At 37.9% G+C, this 21,609-nt stretch overlaps 1 protein-coding gene across 2 annotated transcripts in view; it reads right to left on the bottom strand.

The window, feature by feature from the left end:
- The window catches only part of agpat5 (1-acylglycerol-3-phosphate O-acyltransferase 5 (lysophosphatidic acid acyltransferase, epsilon)), a 90,512-nt gene that overhangs the window by 20,461 nt on the left and 48,442 nt on the right, over positions 1 to 21,609 (bottom strand). For both annotated transcript variants that reach the window (XM_079854885.1, XM_079854884.1), the window contains one exon: positions 2,323 to 2,446. In XM_079854885.1, coding sequence (XP_079711011.1) covers positions 2,323 to 2,446 — 124 coding nt within the window. The remainder of the gene's footprint in view (positions 1 to 2,322; positions 2,447 to 21,609) is intronic.

Raw genomic sequence — 21,609 nt, 5'->3', positions numbered from 1 at the left:
CAAGGCCTTGGTGGACGATGGATTTTTAAGACAAAGGAAGCGTCTAACCCCTCAGCAGACCCAAGTGATTAACGGGACAACTTGATTAAGGATAGTCACTACAGACTATCTGAAAAGAAACTGGGACTATCAGACAGTCCATGTTATAAGACCTATTTGAAAGAAATATGCAACAGAAATGTTAACCCTCTGAGGTCGGCAATCACGCCGGCGTGATCTGCTCGCTTTTTTCCTTATCAGTTGAATTGAGACCCGAAATACTCTTTTGACTTTGATTTTACAAGCAAGTTTCATACATCAATCGATTCTGTTAAATGTGTATTATTTTTGTGTATACTCACAATAAAAACAAAGTGTTGTGCTTTTCGCCAAATAAAGAAAAATAAACACGAAGCGAGTTCTGCCTTCTCTCTGTCCGTGTAGTCCATTCTGAAACGCGTCCGAAAATGAATCATAACTCAGCGAATACTTCTCACACAGGCACGTGAGATATGTCTTTATGAAGCTTGAAATCTCTTCTTTTAAATGAAGTAATTTATATAAAAAACAAATATTCTCATCTTGTGAAATCTGTATTAAAAGAGAGCGATTCCAGTCGACCTAATTACAGCTGATTCAGATGTAATGTGACTCCGCCCACGGAGAGCGTGCGCTATTCAAACGCAAATGGCTGAGGCAATCCGCGCAATCCTGTGAACGCCCCCATCAGCTCGAGAAAACAAGTTTATTCAGATCATTACTTGTTTACACGCAGCGCTGTGAGGAATAATAATAATGAAAAATGTCCCTCAGAAGTGCGGGTATATCGAGGAGCGAGCTGAGGAATACTAGTAAGTTTTTTTTTCCTTATCACGTGAATTTCTTCACGTGGGTTTCTGTTTATGAATGAATGAACGGCAGAGATGCGCGCTGTTTACCACACCTCGCAAAGACAGTTTAAATTTAAATCGCGTGTGTGAATGAATGATGATGTTTTAGCAAACTGTATTGCTATACTGAGATGAGTAAAAATCGACTGAAATATGTTGAAATAAAATGTAGGCTATTTGTATAAGCAACGTATTAAACTGCAAATTAACAATATGCCCTAATATTTCATGAAAACAACGTTACAGTCAGGCGAAATATGAAAGTTTATAAAGTTTAAGAAATATACAGTTTTTACTGTAGAATATACTGCCTCGTCAAATAAGCATTTGTTTAGCAATTTCTATATATAAAATACTATTTTTGTCAAAAATAAAGTCATCAACTAAGATGTTAGCTGTTCCAATGTGGCTATATTCAAACTAATGAATACATAGATAAAATGTAGGCCTATAATAATTTTTTTTACAAAGAAAGAGTACACTTGAAATATTGTTGAAATTGTAATTATTGTTGTAATTGTAACCTTTTTAATAAAATAGCAAAACATATTTACAAGATAGAAGTAAGCAAAATCTTAAATGGTCAATATAAGGCTTCTTCTAAATATATCTTTTGTCCTTGCATTGTGGCTCAGTCAGTTTCACACCTGAATGAATGGCTAATTATGCAGAGTCATTATGCAGAGTGGGTGGGGCATTGTAATCTAAGGTGTAAACTACTCCTCCCCCTTGCATATTGGCTTTCCAAGCAAAACCTGTTTTACATCAATTTAAATCAATGTATGGTTTTATGTGAACGATAAAGCAAGACTATTTTCACATAATTTTGAAGAAAAAACACTAGGCGAGGACATCCATTTGTCAAAAGTCTTATTGACACATATTTACTATGTGTTTTGTGGCCTTATTTCAGAAATTTAATTTTTTATTTGTTTCAATAACCACGCATAAACATTATTCTCTCAAAAATGAAAACATGTACATACACATGGCTCACATATTATGGTAGCCCTGTTTGTGCTTTATAGAGTGAATTTACACCTTTGCCATTAATATGTTTATAAGCAACTGAAAAAAGCACAAATGTCAGGGCATGTCAGAACATCTCAAGGGCCCCAAAAACAGCCCAGACCCCAGAGGGTTAATTACTTAGGTGGAAGGGATTTAGACCGTACAGAAGATGAACTGGGTAAACTAATCAGAAGAGATAGCCGTTTCAATGATGCCATCTGTATATGTAGCTTTTAGTTGTAACTCTTACAAGCTACAGTTTCAAAATAACCTCCCAAACACTTTTTCTGACCAATGAATTTCCAGGACCTTTCCAAGTTTTCCATGATATTGGGAACCCTGCTGTGATCAGTGATTGTCAACATACCATAAACAAAATAAATAAGTGTTCAGTTATGTAGCTGGTGACTGTGATGGACTAGGGGCTGTTTTGGATACTCACTTGTCTTTGATTTCAAATCTTTCATGTAGCCACCTGCGGAAGAAGATGGGCTCTGCAGGAATTTCCCTTATGTCCACACGGTTGAAGTGGATGTGCACCCTGGGGCATTCCTTGCACAGGAACTCTACACACAGAGAAACTGAATTAGAGAAACAAAGGCAGACAACAAACAGAATATGACAACCATCAGACAGAAGACAAACAAACAGAATATGTTTGGTTCGGGTTGTATCACAGTTTTAGGGTCATAATTTCGGTACGGTTTGGTATGTGCCATGTTCAGGACTACAGTTGACTACTGTCAAATAAAAATAAGGAAAATAAGAACAAATAATCAAACTACAAGGAATAGCACAAATGAATACAATAGAGCAAAGATCCAAATAAACAGTACTTCTCAGGTTTTTCATGTAACAGTATTTTCAGGTCCAGAAATTGAATAAAGTAATCAAATGTAACATAACACTGCATATAATCTTCCCTGTATAAAATAAATAAAGATTAATCCAAATTAAAAAGTTACAAAAGTTATTCAGTCAAGAACAGGGATAGGTTTTTTTTTTGTTTGTCTTTTGTTAATTAATTCAAAAGAATTAGAAAAAGAAAAATGCACAGATCCAATGTACTGATACTGTACAAGTGTTGTTTTTCTTGACCGTTTGAAAGTAGATTTGAAAGTGAACTCAATGTAATATTCACACGCTGTCTGAGATGTGGATTTCCATGTGCACGCTTCGGATGTTTTAATTTTTTAACTTGCACATAATGCATTAATTATAAAAAATATATATATTTTACTTTTTAATTGTAATTTTGTTATACAGAAATAAATGGTGTAAAATGTACTACTTTGAAGATGAGACTGTTCCAGTTTCCCTTTTTTTTTGTCATTACTTTAATCCCTCACCATGGCAACACCGTTCAAGATATCCATTACCTGTTCACAAATCTTATTGATTATCTAATTGATTATCTTTGGAGAAATATTTTATGGATGATATATCATTTTTAGATATTCATTTTTAAAACAAGTTAAAAGAGGGTTTACTGTTATTCCATTTGCTTATATATATATATATATATACACACACACATACACACACACATATAATATATATATATATATACACTGCTCAAAAAAATTAAAGGAACACTTTGAAAACACATCAGATCTCAATGGGGAAAAATATCATGCTGGATATCTATACTAATATGGACTGGGTAATGTGTTATGAACGAAAGGATGCCACATCGTTTGATGGAAATGAAAATGATCAACCTACAGAGGATTGAATTCAAAGACACCCCGGAAATCTAAGTGAAAAAATGATGCAGCAGGCTTGTCAATTTTGCTGAAATTTTATTGCAGAAACTCAAAATGGTACTCAGTAGTTTGTATGGCCCCCACGTGCTTGTATGCATGCCTGACAACGTCGGGGCATGCTCCTAATGAGACGACGGATGGTGTCCTGGGGTATTTCCTCCCAGATCTGGACCAGCGCATCACTGAGCTCCTGGACAGTCTGAGGTGCAACCAGGTGATGTCAGATGGACCGAAACACAACTGCAGGAACTGCCTGCATGCTCTCGCCACATGAGGCCGGGCATTGTTGTGCACCAGGCGGAACCCAGGACCCACTGCACCATCATAAGGCCCGACAATGGATCCAAGGATTTCATCCCGATACCTAATGACAGTCAGGGTGCCATTGTCTAGCCTGCAGAGGTCTGTGCGTCCCTCCATGGATATGCCTCCCCAGACCATCACTGACCCACCACCAAACCGGTAATGCTGAACGATGTTACAGGCAGCATAACATTCTCCACGGCTTCTCCAGACCCTTTCCTGTCTGTCACGTGCTCAGGGTGAACCTGCTCTCATTTGTGAAAACCACAGGGCACCAGTGGCGGACCTGCCAATTCTGGTGTTCAATGGGAAATGCCAATCGAGCTCCCTGGTGCTGGGCAGTGAGCACAGGGCCCATTCGAGGACGTTGGGCCCTCAGGCCACCCTCATGAAGTCTGTTTCTGATTGTTTGGTCAGAGACATTCACACCAGTGGCCTGCTGGAGGTCATTTTGTAGGGCTCTGGCAGTGCTCATCATGTTCCTCCTCGCACAAAGGAGCAGATACCGGTACTGCTGATGGGTTAACACTAGAAGTCCCAGAGAGCAGCCATTTGGCTTTTCTACCTATAAAACCCGCAGGACAGCCGATGGGCTGGAAGGCTTTAGGCTAATATCCTTAATCACCTGTGAACGGTTGCTTTTGTTATGTAAATAATGTGGGGCCATGCTGAGCCACTTCAAGGAAACTTGTGTTTCACTTTGCCATCTTAGGGAGAAATCAACACACATGTTTTTTTTCCTTTGTTGCTGAGATTTGATAAAAACAGTACAAAATAAAATAGAAACCAACCATTTGTACACATATTTACAAATATTATTAAAAAGTGAGTGAGTACATTCCAGCAATCACTCACAATCCTGGCACTGCCATGGTATCTCCCGTCTGCATTTACCACATGTGTATCTGTAGCAGTGAACACATCGCACAGTGGCATGATTGTTCTTGCATTGGTGTTTGACTTGACACATGGCTCTTTTTCCAGGGCTAGGTGTGGAGGGTTGTGTCCGAAGCAATTGTTCTTTTCTTGCCTTCTTCGCACACATATGAGAGTTAGCCAACTCTCTTGCAAGCTCCACCAGGAAGTCCACCCGTCTTTCCTGCCTTCCGGTGCATGCTTGATACAGCACATGTGCATTCAGTGCTGCCATGTCAATCATGTTATAGAACACGGCAACTGGCCAGCGCCGTGTCCCTGTGCGGACAGTGTACTCCTGCACCATCTGGTCCATCACATCCACGCCGCACTTTGTGGTGTTGTAAAGGGTGACAGTGTTTGGCTTCCTTTTGGTGGTATTATCAGTCTGAATCACGCTGTGCATGCTGCTAAGAATGTAGACGGTCTTCTTCCGTTTGGGCGCATATGCCGTCAGCGTAGCAGCAGTGGTTGAAAACACCTAATAAATAAGATAAATTGTTATTTTCATAGCACTTTTACACACAATGACACACTTGGCGGTGTTGATTCTAAAAATTAGAAACACAAACATAGAACCACAAAAGACCTGCAACATACCTGAGTGGTGAATTCATTGCGATCTGTGTGTCTAGCGGATTGAGGGATTTCCCGGCGAATCTTGTTGACTGTGCCGAGGATGGTGGTTTTCCGGCTAAGAAGTTTATTGTTTATTTTATTAAGAAGAAATTGTCCGTGGTAACATTTCTGCCCTTGTCTAGGAATGGTTCCATCAGCCTCATCACTACATTTTCAGACAGTCTCTCTCCACTGGGACGACTAGGGTCCTTGCCAAGATATGGGAGGACATTACAAATGTACTTGGATTTTAGGTCGCAAGCCACCCAAAACTTGATCCCAAACTTGTCAGGTTTAGTTGCAATATACTGCAGGAAACAGCAGCGAGTCTTTGATGGGAAAAGCTGTTCATCAACGGTGATATGTAGACCAGGGTTGTAGGACGTGATGCAATTGGTGACAAATGATCCCCACACACTGGAAATTGCAGCAAACTTATCAGTCTTTGCTCGATCCCTCCGGGTGGACCTGTCATCAAAGCGTAGGTGTCGCATGATGTCTTGGAAGCGGTTTCGCGGCATTGTTCCAATGATATGTGGGTTTCCCAGGTTTGATGACCAGCAGTCACGTAGTGATGGAACCTTGGTAAGCCCCCGCAAGATGACAATTGCAATAAATGCCATTAGTTCAGGGAGGGCCATGAACCAATGAACATGCTCCGTTTCCTGTGCATGTTGAATAGTCCATTCTTGAATGCTATGAAGCATGTCAAGAGTGATGAAACACAGGAAGCTCTGAAGGCGACTCGAGATACTTTTCCTGGCCTTAGCCGTTGGCTCTCCATCTGCAGCGTACGCTTTGATTGGGGTGAAAGGGAGACGCATCCCCACCTGTTCTTCACGCCAGACTGTGCCATCTTTCGCTGTCTCTGTCAGGTCAGTCCCCAAACGGGCTCTCTTTTTTGGTTGAGGAGCAGTCTCCTCATCTGCAGTGTGAACAAATTCAAATTGTGAGCAATGGAAAAGTCAAATGATATCACAAATGCATGCATAGATACTAATAATAATTCCAGTATCTCCTTCTCTGTATCGAAATAATGTCTGAAATATCTTCCTAAATAAAAAGATACAACTAAAGCAAAGAAACAACTAATAATGTTTTGCACTTCAGATGGCAGTGAATGTCTGCTAAGTAGTACAAACAAAAAAGTGGACAATACAAAAAAGGCAGAGTAAATATTTATGTCACTCCACTCTGCTTTTTTGGTGTTTTCCACTTACTGGTTTGAAATGAAATAGGAAATAATATGAAATGAAACTTAACCTGAAGACAGATCAGACAGCTCTGAGTCCGAATCCGGCTGTAGTTCTATGTCTTCTCCATCTGAGTCACAAGGGTTTACTTCACTCAGGATAATTTCCAAGGCCTGCCGAGTGGTGAGTCTTCTCTGCATTTTCTTTTCTTGGAGAGGAGGTTCGTACACCACAGAATTCTTGAGGGCACTGAAGTAGTAGGCTATGTGCAGTGAGATTTTATCCACCTCAGCACAAAAGGAATTACCTCTCATTTGAGAGCAAGCTGCATGCAATTAGATGTGCTAATTCATACCTGTTTACACCTGGGCAAGACCTTACATGCCAATGTGAGACATGGTCAATCAAGTTCTCTGCTTTTAACAGCCCTCCCTCCCCCACACATACAAACAAGCCACCAGCAACCATTCACACACACCCCCCAACCCCCCTGCAGATTGCTCAGGTAATGACCACATTTACACATGAATTGATGCTAATGATAGCCAAAAGACTAGCCAGTTAGCATCCACTTGGCTAAAGGAGGGTTACAAATCTCTGGGACTTCTAGTGTTAAGGACCTTCTACGGCCCTGTCCAGCTCTCCTAGAGTAGCTGTCTGTCTTCCTGGAATCTCCTCCATGCTCTTGAGACTGTGCTGGGAGACACAGCAAACCTTCTGGCAATGGCACGTATTGATGAGCCATCCTGAAGGAGCTGGACTGCCTGCGCAACCTCTGTAGGGTCCAGGTATTGCCTCATGCTACCAGTAGTGACACTGACCCTAGCCAAATGCAAAACTGGTGAAAAACAGTCCGAAAAGATGAGTAGGGAAAAAAATGTCAGTGGCCTCCACCTGTAAAACCATTCCTGTTTTGGGGGTTGTCTCACTGTTGCCCATCTAGTGCATAAGTTAATGTCATTAACACTAAAGCAGCTGAAACTGATTACCAACCCCCTCTGTTACTTAACTGACCAGATCAATATCCCAGGAGTTTAACTGACTTGATGCGATTCTCTGATTAAAAAGTGTTCCCTTTATTTTTTTGAGCAGTGTATATATATACACACACACACACACAGTCTTGAATACATAGGTGAAATAGATGTCGTAGAGCAGTGGTTCCCAACCTTTTTCCTTGGGGCCCCCCCTATGTACATATTTAACAATCCGTGGCCCCCCCCCCCCTATATATATATATATATATATATATATATATATATATATATATATATATATATATATATATATATATATATATATATATATATTAGGGGTGTAACGGTTCACAAAATTCACGATTCGGTTCGATATGATACACTTGTGTCACGGTTCGATACGTTTCGGTACGTTTTTGATACAGCAAAAAGAAAGAAATGCCAGAGAAATTTCATTGATTTCATTTTTGTTATTCTTTTTTTTTTATTAAAACTAACATCATAAAGTATGATTTTTTTTTTTACTTTGAGCAATTCTAGAGCAATAATTCACTCTTCTTATGAGCATATAAAACAAAACAGCTCCTTGGAAAAAATTAAATGTAATATTGTTGTAGTTATAAACAAAGGTTTATTTTATTTCAGATTAACATTTGAGGGCAGCAATTGTATTCATAATGTAAAAATAAAAACCGACGTAATGTTACTTGAAGGCATTATAGCCTATTCCTGTCAAACTTCCATGGGTGCAGTTAGTGTTACTACAGTAAATCCATGGTGAATGTTGCTGATCTGTGGACACGGTTTCTTCCAGGTTTCCACGTCAGCGCTGTTTGATCCGTTAATAACGGAGAAATGTGAATGTTTGTCACTAGATCTCGCAGAGCTATGTTATTACTTCAGTGGCGAATTGAAATGGTTTATTTACTGGATCTCTTATTATCGCTGTGTAGCCTAGTAACAGTGTCGCATGATCGCGATCGGCTCGCGCTGCTTTGGTCCAAACTGATAAACGGTCCTTCAACCACACAATAACGAGCAGTTTCGTTCCGCTTGCATTACGTTTGCCATTTGATGTTGGGCAATGTTGTGGTCTCGCCGGCGTCTCTAACATTATGAGCGCGCTTGCCACGCGCAACGCGCCTATACATTTGAAATAACGAAATTGTAATTGAAATTCACCTCAAAGCATATTCGCTCCCGTGCCCCCCCTGTGAACTCTGGCGCCCCCCTAAGGGGGGCGCGGACCCCAGGTTGGGAACCAATGTCGTAGAGGGTTAAATTCTCTAAAGGGACATTTTATCACAAATTTATCCATGAATAAATTATATTGAATAAATTGGCCAGCTTCATCTATCAAATCAACAACATACAAAACTTTTTTTCTCGAAACACTGGTTTGAATAATGTCTTCCTATTTATTGTAATGGTCCTATTATTCCACAGGGTGGAGCCATGAGGTGTGAATTTGTGGGTAAATATTTTCCAGTAGTGCAATTTCTGCTTGTGGAAATGTGAAAGCTTAATAGGCAATTAAGAAATCTCAAAATCACATTTAAGCAAAAATTTAAGCTTAAATATGCCTTCTGCTTTGGTCAAAAGGATTCTGCACATAATAGACAGATGAAGCCAGTGATTAAGAGATTTGTATTTTATTTTTCATTTTCACTACTAGTACTCTTGTATTTGAATCTTTAGATATTATTAAACCAAGTTATTTCACTTCAGATTTAACCAGAATGGATTCTATACTTTCCTCAAATGAATAGAGGTGACAGTTCACTTTTTTTAAAAGCATAGGCCCAATGCTCTTGAAAAAAACTGAAATAATGTTCAAGGCTCTCTCAATTATAGATTTGTCTCTTAAAAAAAATTACTGTGTCATCAGCAAATTGACTAATTCGATACTCAAAATCAAAAATGGTTATTCCTTTTAATTGAGAATGGTTGACAATTAAGTAAGCTAGCATTTAAGAGCACAGTATAAACAATTTTTAAGAAATTGGACAACCTTGTATGATTCCACGCAAAATTTAAATTATAAAAGTACACTCTAAACATTTTTTTTTCTCATTTTCACATTTTCTCATTTCTCATATGGTGGTTGTGTCCACACACTGCAAAGACACATTTATATGCAAACACCATATAAAAGTGAATTTTGCATCCGATGACCCCTTTAAAGGTTCTTTACACGCAGTAACAGTTCTATTTAGAACCGTATCATCCTGAAGAACCATTTATATGCTGAAATGGTTCTTTGTGTTAGAGTTTAGGATTCTTTATGCCCACCTTTTTGTTTTTCAAATCTGTAACTGTCAAAGCCACCTCATTACTGATTTTCTGGAGCTCAACTATACAAGACTGTCAACATTAGCCTAGAAATCTGGACGCACCCTAGCGGCAGCGAAATGTACTGTATTTTGCAGCCAGGGCAGTCTAGCAACTCTCCATTGACTTTCGAGCTGCAAAAACCTAAATTGGGTCAGGCCAATCACGTCGTGTATAGAGTAGGCGGGACGGGCTTAACATAATGACGACAGAGATGCGACGGTTACCTGCCACTTGAAAACAAAGAATGGCGGAGCTGCTGGAGAACAGTCTTTCAAATCGGCTTTGTCCGCGACTCTGGAGGACTTGGAGTTAGGTTTTTCTTTGAGAAAAGAGCATAGAACGGCACTTAAGTCATTCTTAAAAAAAGGAAGATGTGTTCGTAGTTTTGCCGGCCAGATATGGCAAAAGTTGAATCTATCAACTAGCTCCGCTTTTGGGAAAACACTCTGGTTGGTTGAAGCGCTGTCCAATTGCGTGCAGAGGGAATTTAAAAGACAGCCGTTTATCCCGCCCCTCGGATTGAGCGTGTCTATGGTGTACATTATGTATGTATTACATAATGGTCTATGTATTACATTATGGTGGTCAACATTAGGGCTGGGCGATATGGGCCAAAAGTCATATCCCGATATATTTAGGCTGAATATCGATATACGATATATATCCCGATATTTTTTCCGCAAAGTGAGAGCAAACGTTCAGTCAAAGTCAAAGCCAAATATGACATGTCACAAGTAGTTTTATTGAAACCAGCTATTTCAGTGAACAAATGAATAAATAATAAACAGGTTTCTTCACCTAGGGCTGCACGATTATGACAAAAATCATAATTGCCAATTATTCCCTTCGAATTGTAATTGCGATTTATTAATTATGATTATCAAAGTTTACATTGAATATATAAACAAATTTAGTGTAAACATGTTATGCCTATATGTATTGCCTATATATACACATACATACATATATACATACATATACATACACATATATATATATATATATATATATATATATATATATATATATATATATATATATATACACACACACACACATACACACATATATATATATATATATATAAGCAAATTATAACACGTTTACACAAAATTTGTTAACACACACAAGTACTTTTCCCCTTTACTTAACATAAATTGTAATAATATGACTAATAGTAAAGACTAGTACTAATAAATAAACATTAGGCCTATGCTAAAGCTATTAAATAGCAGTCCCAAACTAGTTTTTGTTAATACAATGGTGGTATGAGCCACTACAGTCATTTAAAAATATAAAAAATAACACAAAGAAAAATAGTGGCATTTTGGGGTTATAATGGAAACGACAGTTACCATGGTGAATACACAATATTAACAATAACTAAACTGTTCCTGGTGAATAGAATGAAAATCATACCTGCATTACTTTTATTTTGTGTAATTTACAACGTAACGGCGTTGCATGCTCGTAGTTTCTTTTGCACTTTATATATACAGTGAGGCGATACAGCGCGCGCCGCCGCATTTGCGCGTGCAATTCAAGAGTGTGCGCTACGAGCACAGGATAACGGCTGACAGGACAAGAAAGTCCGTTTTTCTGAGGTGAAAAACTTTATTTCAGCGTACACTTATGTCACTGCCTGGTAGTTCCTATTGTGCTGGGTTTTCTGAAGTAGTCATGATTCGCCTCTCATAATATAACATGCTCTAAACACGCACGCAGAGTGGAAAAGGAGGAGCGGGGGCGCGGGGAGCAAGGATCACAGCGCAAATTTGAACTATATCGATATATGTGATATGGCCTAATTCCATATCGCATTTCAAAAATATATCGATATATTTTTTATATTGATATATCGCCCAGCCCTACCCAACATCTTGATGTAGGTCTGGCTTGCCAGGCTGTGTCAACATACTCTCAACAGGTAAATGATTTCTATCTTAAAATGCCTATACATTTTAACAATAATTTCCTAACAGTATTTTTCTCTTTTTAGACCCACTGTGAACTAACAAGAACAGCTGTATTATTAACTAACATTAACAAAGATTAATAAATACTGTAACAAATTTATTGCTCATTGTTAGTTCATGTTAGTTAATACATTAACTAATGAACCTTATTGTAAAGTGTTACCAAAAATTCTATTGTTAAACCGTCAATACCTGGTGATTTGCCGTTTTTCATTTGTTTTAATGCCAAACCAATTTCCACTAAAGTCGACTTATCATCAGTTAGGTATTTGTCACCATCATTTAGTTTTTGGATATCTTTAATATTTTCAAATACAGAATCACAATCCGCCTTTTTATAAGATAGATTTATAAAGGTTACGATAGAAAAGACAAATTTCATTCTGAGTTTCTTTTTGATCATCAATTATAATATCATTAATCTCAAGCTTATTCATTTTTTTCCCCATCACATAAATCCCATCACATAGAGCCTCTTTCACCTAGATATCATCATATAGAGACCCTGTCTGTTCCCCGAATTAGGACATACAAAAAACTCCTAAACCCATTCAAGGGTAAAAATTTAATTGATGTTCAACAAATAAAAAACAGATATAACACAGATGAACAAATGATAAAGCTCGGGTTGCTGAATATTCGATCCCTTACTTCAAAAGCACTTATTGTTAATGATATGATTACAGACTATAACCTAGATGTGCTGTGTTTGACAGAAACCTGGCTAAAACCAGACAATTATATTACTTTAAATGAGTCCACCCCGCAAGATTACTGTTATAAACATGAACCTCGTCTGAAAGGCAAAGGGGGAGGTGTTGCTGTAATTTATAGTAATATCTTCAGAATTACTGAGAAGTCTTGTTTTAACCCTCTGGAGTCTGAGCGGTTTTCTGGGCCCTGGAGGTGTTCTGACATGCTCTGACATTTGTGCTTTTTTCAGTTATTTATAAACATGTGAATGGCAAAGGTGTAAATTCACTCTATATAGCACAAACAGGGCTACCAAAATATGTGATCACCATGCATGTATATTTTTTAATTTTTAAGAGAATAATGTTTATGCGTGGTTATTGAAAAAAATAAAAATGAAAGTTGCTGAAATAAGACCACAAAACTCATAATAAATATATGTCAATTTGACAAATGGATGTTGTTCCTTCGAGTTCTGGCTTCAAAATTATGTGAAAATAGTCTTGCTTTATCGTTCACATAAAACAATACATTGATATAAATTGATGTAAAACAGGTTTTGCTTGGAAAGCCAATATGCGAGGGGGGCGTGAACGAGGAGTGGTTTACACCTGAGTCCCACCCACTCTGCATAATTAGCCATTCATTCAGGTGTGACACTGACTGAGCCACAATGCAAGGACAAAAGATATATTTAGAAGAAGACTTATATTGACCATTTAAGATTTTGCTTACATCTATCTTGTAAATATGTTTTGCTATTTTATTAACCCTCTGGGGACCAAAAACGCGCCGGCGCGTTTTGCTCGTTTTTTTTTTTAGCAATGAAAAATAAACAAAATGCTCTGTTAATTTTGATCTTTAATTTTCGTGTTATACATCAATCGATCCTGTTCAGTTTCTATTTTTTTTCTGTATACTCACAATAAAAATAAAGTGTTTTGCTTTTTGACAAATAAAGAAACTTTAACATGATGCGATTTCTGCCTTCTCTCTGTCAGTAAACTCCCATTTGAAACGCGTTCGAAAATGATCTATAACTCCGCGAAAATTCAGTCAAACAGGCAAACAGACCCACGGGCATAAAGCTTGAGATCGCATCTTTTAAATGAAGTCATTTCTATAAAAAACAAATATTATCAGCTTCTGTAATCTGTATAAAAAGAGAGCGACTCCAGTCGAGCTCATTACGAGCTCATTGACTTTAATTTGTTCACGCCTACTCACGGAGCGCGCTATTCACAAGATAATGTGCTAAGCCATCTATGCAAAACAGGTAAACGCCCCCAAGCAAATGCATTAAACGCTTCAAGTTTCATCATTTCGTCACCTGCGCGTTGGGAAGATGACACGGTACACCGGTGCGGAAGTTCGTCCTGGATACTAGCGACGAAGAGTTCAGATTTTCATCAGAAGAGGAGCGCGACTACTCTGATGACGACCGTTTGTATTTTGTCCAGCCGTGGATAGAATTTCGAATGAGTAAGTATTTATTCTTACTTGCATTAGTTGACAAGCTATTCAAAACATGAGCTTACATATTATACTGGGTGGACTTGCCATCCAGAGTATTGACATTTGATATCTACCTATATTCAACACGATCTAAAGAAAGTGCATATCTATACCATGAATTTAATATCTCGTACCATTTCAACGTCAAAAATGTTTTGTTTTGTTTTTTTGTGTACATATGCTACACCCCTTGGTTAGGAAATTTGTATTTGTATGTGTAGCCTAAATGATATGTTTAGATCATTATGTATGAAAGATAGAATTTAGAAATTATTTTAGAAAGTAGGCCTAGGTGTTTAGATTATATTTTGACTATATAAATGCTGCCTCATTATCATTAACGATGCATGCTCGCAAATATCAGTTGTAAATGTGTGTAAATGTGCTGAAATGTGTAAATATACCTAGTTAATGAAGTGCACAAATGTGTTAGGCTAATGTTTGCGGTGTGCCTCTCCGGTAATGGCCCATTGACACGCATATAGGCTTATTGCACGCGTCTAAAATTATTTACATCAGTTATTCATTATAGACTAATGCTACTATAGTTATATTTATGTAATAATATTCTTCAACTTTTTTAAAAGGAATGTAGCTTCATCACTACCTCCGCCTGCAACTCGGAGTGCGCTTAGCAACACAGTCAGAAATCAGAAAGAGTAAGTACATATTTACCCACTATTTTACAGATGTTAGTTCAATTTTGTTTATACTTTGTGTTAATAATATGAGCCTGTATGACTTTATTATTTATTTTTGGAGATTGGTTGATGTTACATATGTTTTGTAACTTTTTTTTTAAAAGGAATGTAGCTTGTTCACTCTCGCCTTCCACTGCAACGAGGACACGCAGCAACAAAAATCAAAAAGAGTAAGTACATATTTACCTACTATTTTACAGATGTTAGTTACATTTTGTTTATATACTTAGTGATGATACAAATGTAGCCTATATGTGCCTGTTTGCAACAAATGTGTTGTTATGCATGCACAATATAACAATTATTGATTGGTAATGTTAATATAAAAGAGCTTATATTGTGTTGCTTTATCAGCATTGCTAAATGTCCATCAGTTATGCATGTGCTGGAATAGTACTCTGTAAAATATATGATAAAAATAGTTTTCAACTTTTTTTAAAAGGAATGTAGCTTGTTCACTCTCGCCTTCCACTGCAACTCGCAGGACACGGAGCAACGGAAATCAAAAAGAGTAAGTACATATTTATCTACTATTTTTTTACCTACTACTGTGGCTTTGCAAAAAATGTGTTATGCATGCACAATATTACAATTATTGATTGGTAATGTTAATATAAAAGAGCTTATATATTTTTTGTTTTATCAACATGCTGATTGCCCTGCCCTGACATGCTGATAGTACTTTGATCAACCTTTATTAACCTTTATTAATATTATTATTTTTATAGGAATGTGGCAAAGAGGGCCAAGACAAACATTCAGAGATACCTGCCTTTACTTTTGTTTTTACAAAATTACAATAAAACAGATTGAAAAACAAAACATTTGAATCTCCTCATTCTTTGTTCAGGCTGCCTCACCTGATGGCCCATTACACTTGCTGTCTGCCGATCGATTGCTCCTGTCTGCCTCGCTGCCTGCTGTGAGTGTGTTTGTGTGCTTCGGTGCTGTAAGCTCCGTCTTAGCCTTATATTTCTTTGTTTTGAACCATCATTTTACTACCATTTCTAGTTGTTTATACTACTACATTTTACCCAACATCTCAGATTAACCTGACATCGCTAGCTTTTGTTATTAGTACTACTAGCACAAAACGCTAGTAATTCGCTAGCCTGTTAACGCGCCACCCGTGCGCTCAGCTATTTTTATTTATTTATTTTTCTCTCGCGCGTCCGCGCCTTTGAGTTCATAAAAAGCTCAGGTGAGTAAGAATCAGTCAACAAACACGGTGAGTAATGTCTTGTCCTGTTATTGTCACTTGCACTTCATGTCACATGTTTAGTATAGCCTTCTCTGTCGACAATATAGGATTTATATGTGATAAATGTAAGGAGACAGTTAGGTTGACAGAGAAGATTTCAGAATTAGAAACACGCATCCAAACTTTAATTGAGGATAGTAAGAGTGCTAGTGCTTTAGATGTTTTGGATGCGCATAGAATAGTGAACACTTTACATGGCGTGGTTCCGGCTGAAGTAGAGCCTGTGCAGCCGGGCAAATGGGTGACAGTGAGGGATCGCTCTAGTCGCGGATCTAAAAACCACTCTTCCGTTCCGATTACCATAACAAATCGATTTGCCCCGCTCAGTGAAACACCCACTGAGAATGATTGTGCCCTAGTTATTGGCGATTCTATCACACGGAACGTGAAAATAGAGACACCAACCACCATAGTCACATGTTTGCCGGGAGCCAGAGCGCCTGACATCAAAGCAAATTTAAAAGTGCTGGCTAATGCTAATCGTAAATTCTCTAAGATCATTATTCATGTCGGCACTAATGATGTTCGACTCCGCCAGTCGGACATCACCAAAATTAATATTAAAGAGGTGTGTGAACTTGCAAGTACGATGTCAAGGACTGTAATTTGCTCTGGCCCCCTTCCTGTTCGCAGGAGTGATGAGATAGTTAGTAGATTGTGTTCGCTTAACGGTTGGCTGTCTAGGTGGTGTCCGCTTAATAACATAGAATTCATAGACAATTGGAAAAGTTTTTGGGGCAAACCTGACCTGTTGAAAAGAGATGGTATTCATCCCTCCTGGGATGGTGCTGCTCTTCTCTCTAGTAATATGGCTCATAGTCTTAGAGCTCAAACATGACAATCTGGGGCTCAGGTCAGGAAGCAGACAGACTGGCTAAACCGACCGTCTGCTAGCGGCCTCGCGTCACCAAGGTCAGATAAATCCTATCACATAGAGCCTCTTTCACCTAGCTATCATCATATAGAGACTGTGTCTGTTCCCCGAATTTGGAAATCCAAAAAACGTTTAAACCCATCTAAGGTTAAAAATTTAATTGATGTTCAACAAATAAAAAACAGCTATATTACAGATGAGCAAATGCTAAAGCTTGGGTTGCTGAATATTCGATCGCTTACTTCAAAAGCACTCGTTGTTAACGATATGATTTCAGATAATAACCTAGATGTGCTGTGTTTGACAGAAACCTGGCTAAAACCAAACGATTACATTACTTTAAATGAATCAACCCCGCAAGATTAGTTATAAACATGAGCCTCGTCCGAAACGCAAAGGGGGTGGTGTTGCTGTAATTTATAGTAATAGTTTCAAAACCACTAAGAAATCAAGTTTTAAATATAATTCTTTTGAAGCATTGGTGCTTAATGTAAAAATATATAGTGTAAACGATAAATCACGTTTGAGATTTGTGCTGGCTACTGTATACAGGCCACCAGGGCACCATACAGACTTTATCAAAGAATTTGCGGACTTTCTATCAGAATTAATATTGACTGCAGATAAAGTACTAATTGTTGGTGATTTTAATATACACATCGATAATGAAAAAGATGCATTGGGATTGGCATTTAAAGACATTGTAAATTCAATTGGAGTTAGACAACACGTGTCAGGACCTACTCATCGTCGTAATCATACTCTAGATCTAATATTATCACACGGAATAGATGTTGATGCCGTTGAAATTCTGCAGCAGAGCGATGACATCTCAGATCATTACCTAGTCTCGTGTAATTTGCATTTAGCCAAGGCTGCAAAGCCGACTCCGTGTTTCAAATATGTGAGACCTATCACTTCTGCTACTAAAGATTGCTTTATTAATAATCTTCCTAATCAGTTTCATCATCTCAGCATCTCAGATAGCTTAGAAGAACTAGATATTACAACAGAAACGTTTAACTCTCTCTTTTCCAGCACTTTAGACACAGTTGCTCCGTTGCGCTTAAAGAAGATTAAAGAAAATAGTCCAACGCCGTGGTACAATGAGCACACTCGGGCCCTTAAGAGAGCAGCTAGAAAAATGGAGCGCAACTGGAAGAAAACAAAACTAGAGGTATTTCGCATTTCATGGAAGGAGAGCTCTATTGCTTACAGAGAGGCTTTAAAAGCTGCTAGATCTGCTTATTTTTCAACCCTATTAGAAGAAAATAAACATAATCCTAGGTATTTATTTGAAACGGTGGCTAAACTAACGAAAAATAAAGCTTCAAGCCCAGAAGTTTCCAAGCAACACAGCAGTAATGACTTTATGAACTTCTTCAATTATAAGATTGATAATATCAGGGACAAAATTATAACTATGCAACCGTCTACTACAGTATCGCATCAGGCAGTGCATTGTAGTCTCCCTGAGGAAAAATTTGATTCATTCGTTGCTATAGGAGAGGAAGAATTTACTAAACTCATTAAATCATCTAAATCTACAACATGTATGTTAGACCCTATACCGACTAAGCTACTGAAAGAAATACTTCCAGAGGTCATAGATCCTCTTCTTAATATCATTAATTCGTCTTTGTCTCTAGGATACGTACCAAAAAACTTTAAGCTGGCTATGATTAAACCGCTTTTTAAAAAAACGCAACTTGATCCTACAGAATTAGTCAATTACAGGCCGATCTCAAATCTACCTTTTCTGTCAAAGATATTAGAAAAGGCAGTATCCTCACAACTGTGTTCCTTTCTTGAAAGAAATGATATCTGCAAGGATTTCCAGTCAGGATTTAGACCGTACCATAGTACCGAGACAGCTCTCGTTAGAGTCACAAATGATTTGCTCTTATCATCCGATCGTGGTTGTATCTCTCTATTAGTGTTACTCGATCTTAGTGCTGCATTTGACACCATTGACCACAACGTTCTTTTAAATAGATTAGAACATTATGTTGGCATTACGGGAATTGCACTAGCATGGTTTAAATCATACTTATCTGACCGTTATCAGTTTGTAGCAGTAAATGATGAGATGTCTCATCGATCACAAGTTCAGTATGGCGTACCACAAGGCTCAGTACTAGGACCGTTGCTGTTCACTCTGTACATGCTACCCTTAGGAGATATCATTAGGAAACATGGCATTAGCTTTCACTGTTATGCCGATGATACTCAGCTCTATATTTCTTCAAAACCTAATGAAACTTATCAATTCACAAAATTAACGGAATGCATAGCGGATATAAAAAATTGGATGACTTGTAATTTCCTACTTCTAAATTCTGAAAAAACAGAGTTTCTAATTATTGGACAAAAAACTTCCTCACGTAATAATCTAGAATACTGTCTAACACTCGATGGCTGCTCTGTTAAGTCTTCGTCGTCGGTTAGGAACCTGGGTGTGCTCTTTGATACCAATCTTTCATTTGAAAGTCACGTGTCTAGTATCTGTAAAACTGCATTTTTCCATCTTAAAAATATATCTAAATTACGCCATATGCTCTCATTGACAAATGCGGAACAATTAGTTCATGCGTTCATGACCTCAAGGCTAGATTATTGTAATGCTCTACTGGGTGGTTGTCCTGCACGCTTAATAAACAAATTGCAGCTGGTTCAAAACGCAGCAGCTCGAGTTCTTACCAGAACCAGGAAGTATGACCATATTAGCCCGGTTCTGTCAAAACTGCATTGGCTCCCTATTAAACATCGCATCAATTTTAAAATATTGCTGATCACTTACAAAGCACTAAATGGTTTAGCTCCGCAGTACTTGAGCGAGCTCTTAACGCATTATAGTCCGTCACGTCTATTGCGATCTCAAAATTCCGGCCAGTTGATAATACCTAGAATATCAAAATCGACTGCTGGCGGTAGATCCTTTTCCTATTTAGCACCAAAACTCTGGAACAGTCTTCCTACCATTGTCCGGGAAGCAGACACACTCTGTCAGTTCAAAGCCAGATTAAAGACACATCTCTTTGACCTAGTTTTCACATAATACATTATAGACTTCTATAATTTAATGTTAGGCTGCATAGATTAGGTCAGCCGGAACCGGGAACACTTCCCAAAAATCCTGATGTACTCGTTACATCATGAGAAGAATGGCATCTACGCTAATTTTAGTGTCTGTGTTTATCCCGAGGTTTTCCTGCAGCCTGCCGGATCCAGGCCGTATCCAGATCTGACGAAGGACCTTCGCCTGGACCGATGACAACGCAGTGCTGAAGTGCCAACTAGTCTCTCCCTATGGAGGATCCCACTACCACTCTACAGATAAGGCGTTGTCGGGAAAATCCGTTTCGCGTTCCTACCCCAAAGCAACAAAATAAAATAAAATTCTTTATCAAAATTTATAGGGAAAGACAAGTACTTTGTTTAGGCTTGGCTTGTAGGGAATTCCAAACCTGCATATATTCAAACGCACATAACTATAGAACTCATTCTAAATGCTCATGTGAACGCCATCAGCGTTTCTCACAGGTTCGCGTTTAAAGTCTGTGTAGAGGGAATGGTGTCGTCTTAGCGGCCCCTAATTTAATAACAAATGATCATTGCGACGGAAGCAAATCAATCAAAACTAACTTTAGATGGAAATAACTTAACTCTGCTGTAAAGCCGAAACAATCTCTGTTACCTTAAATTATACGCTTATCTCTGTAAAGCTGCTTTGAAACAATCTACATTGTTAAAAGCGCTATATAAATGAAGATGACTTGACTTGACTTGACTTGGGGGAGCGTCTATGTCACACCCCTGGTCTGAATCTCATTAATATTGATGACCCATTACCACTCCCACGCATAAACCTCTTCTGACAAAAAAACTGTTTTACAATGTTTAAATCAATGTAGTGTTTTTTGTGAACAATTAGGCAGGATGATTTTCACATAATTTTGAAGCTAGAACTCAAAGGGGCAACATCCATTAGTCAAAAGTCTTGTGGACACATATTTAATATGTGTTTTGTGTTCTTAAATCAGCAACTTTCATTTTATTTTTTTCCAATAACCACGCATAAACATTATTCTCTTAAAAATACAAACATCTACATACACGTTGCTCGCATATTATGGTAGCCCTGTTTGTGCTATATAGAGTGAATTTACACCTTTGCCATTAACATGTTTATAAACAACTGAAAAAAGCACAAATATCAAGGCATGTCAGAACATCTCAAGGACCCCAAAAACAGCTTGGTCCCCAGAGGGTTAAAAAGGTTACAATTACAACAATAATTACAATTTCAACAATATTTCAAGTGTACTCTTTCTTTGTAAAAAAAATGATTATAGGCCTACATTTTATCTATGTATTCATTAGTTTGAATATAGCCAACATTGGAACAGCTAACATCTTAGTTGATGACTTTATTTTTGACAAAAATAGTATTTTATATATATAGAAATTGCTAAACAAAAGCTTATTTGATGTGGCAGTATATTCTACAGTAAAAACTGTACCCAAATCTAGTCAACAAAATGTTGTCTTTCATATTTCGCCTGACTGTAACGTTGTTTTTGTGAAATATTAGGGCATATAA

Source organism: Squalius cephalus (genome assembly GCF_949319135.1).
Source record: "Squalius cephalus genome assembly, chromosome: 21".
NCBI classification, from domain to species: Eukaryota; Metazoa; Chordata; class Actinopteri; order Cypriniformes; family Leuciscidae; genus Squalius; species Squalius cephalus.
The sequence above is the reverse complement of the archived record's forward strand: the minus strand, read 5'-3'. Positions and strand labels throughout refer to the sequence as shown.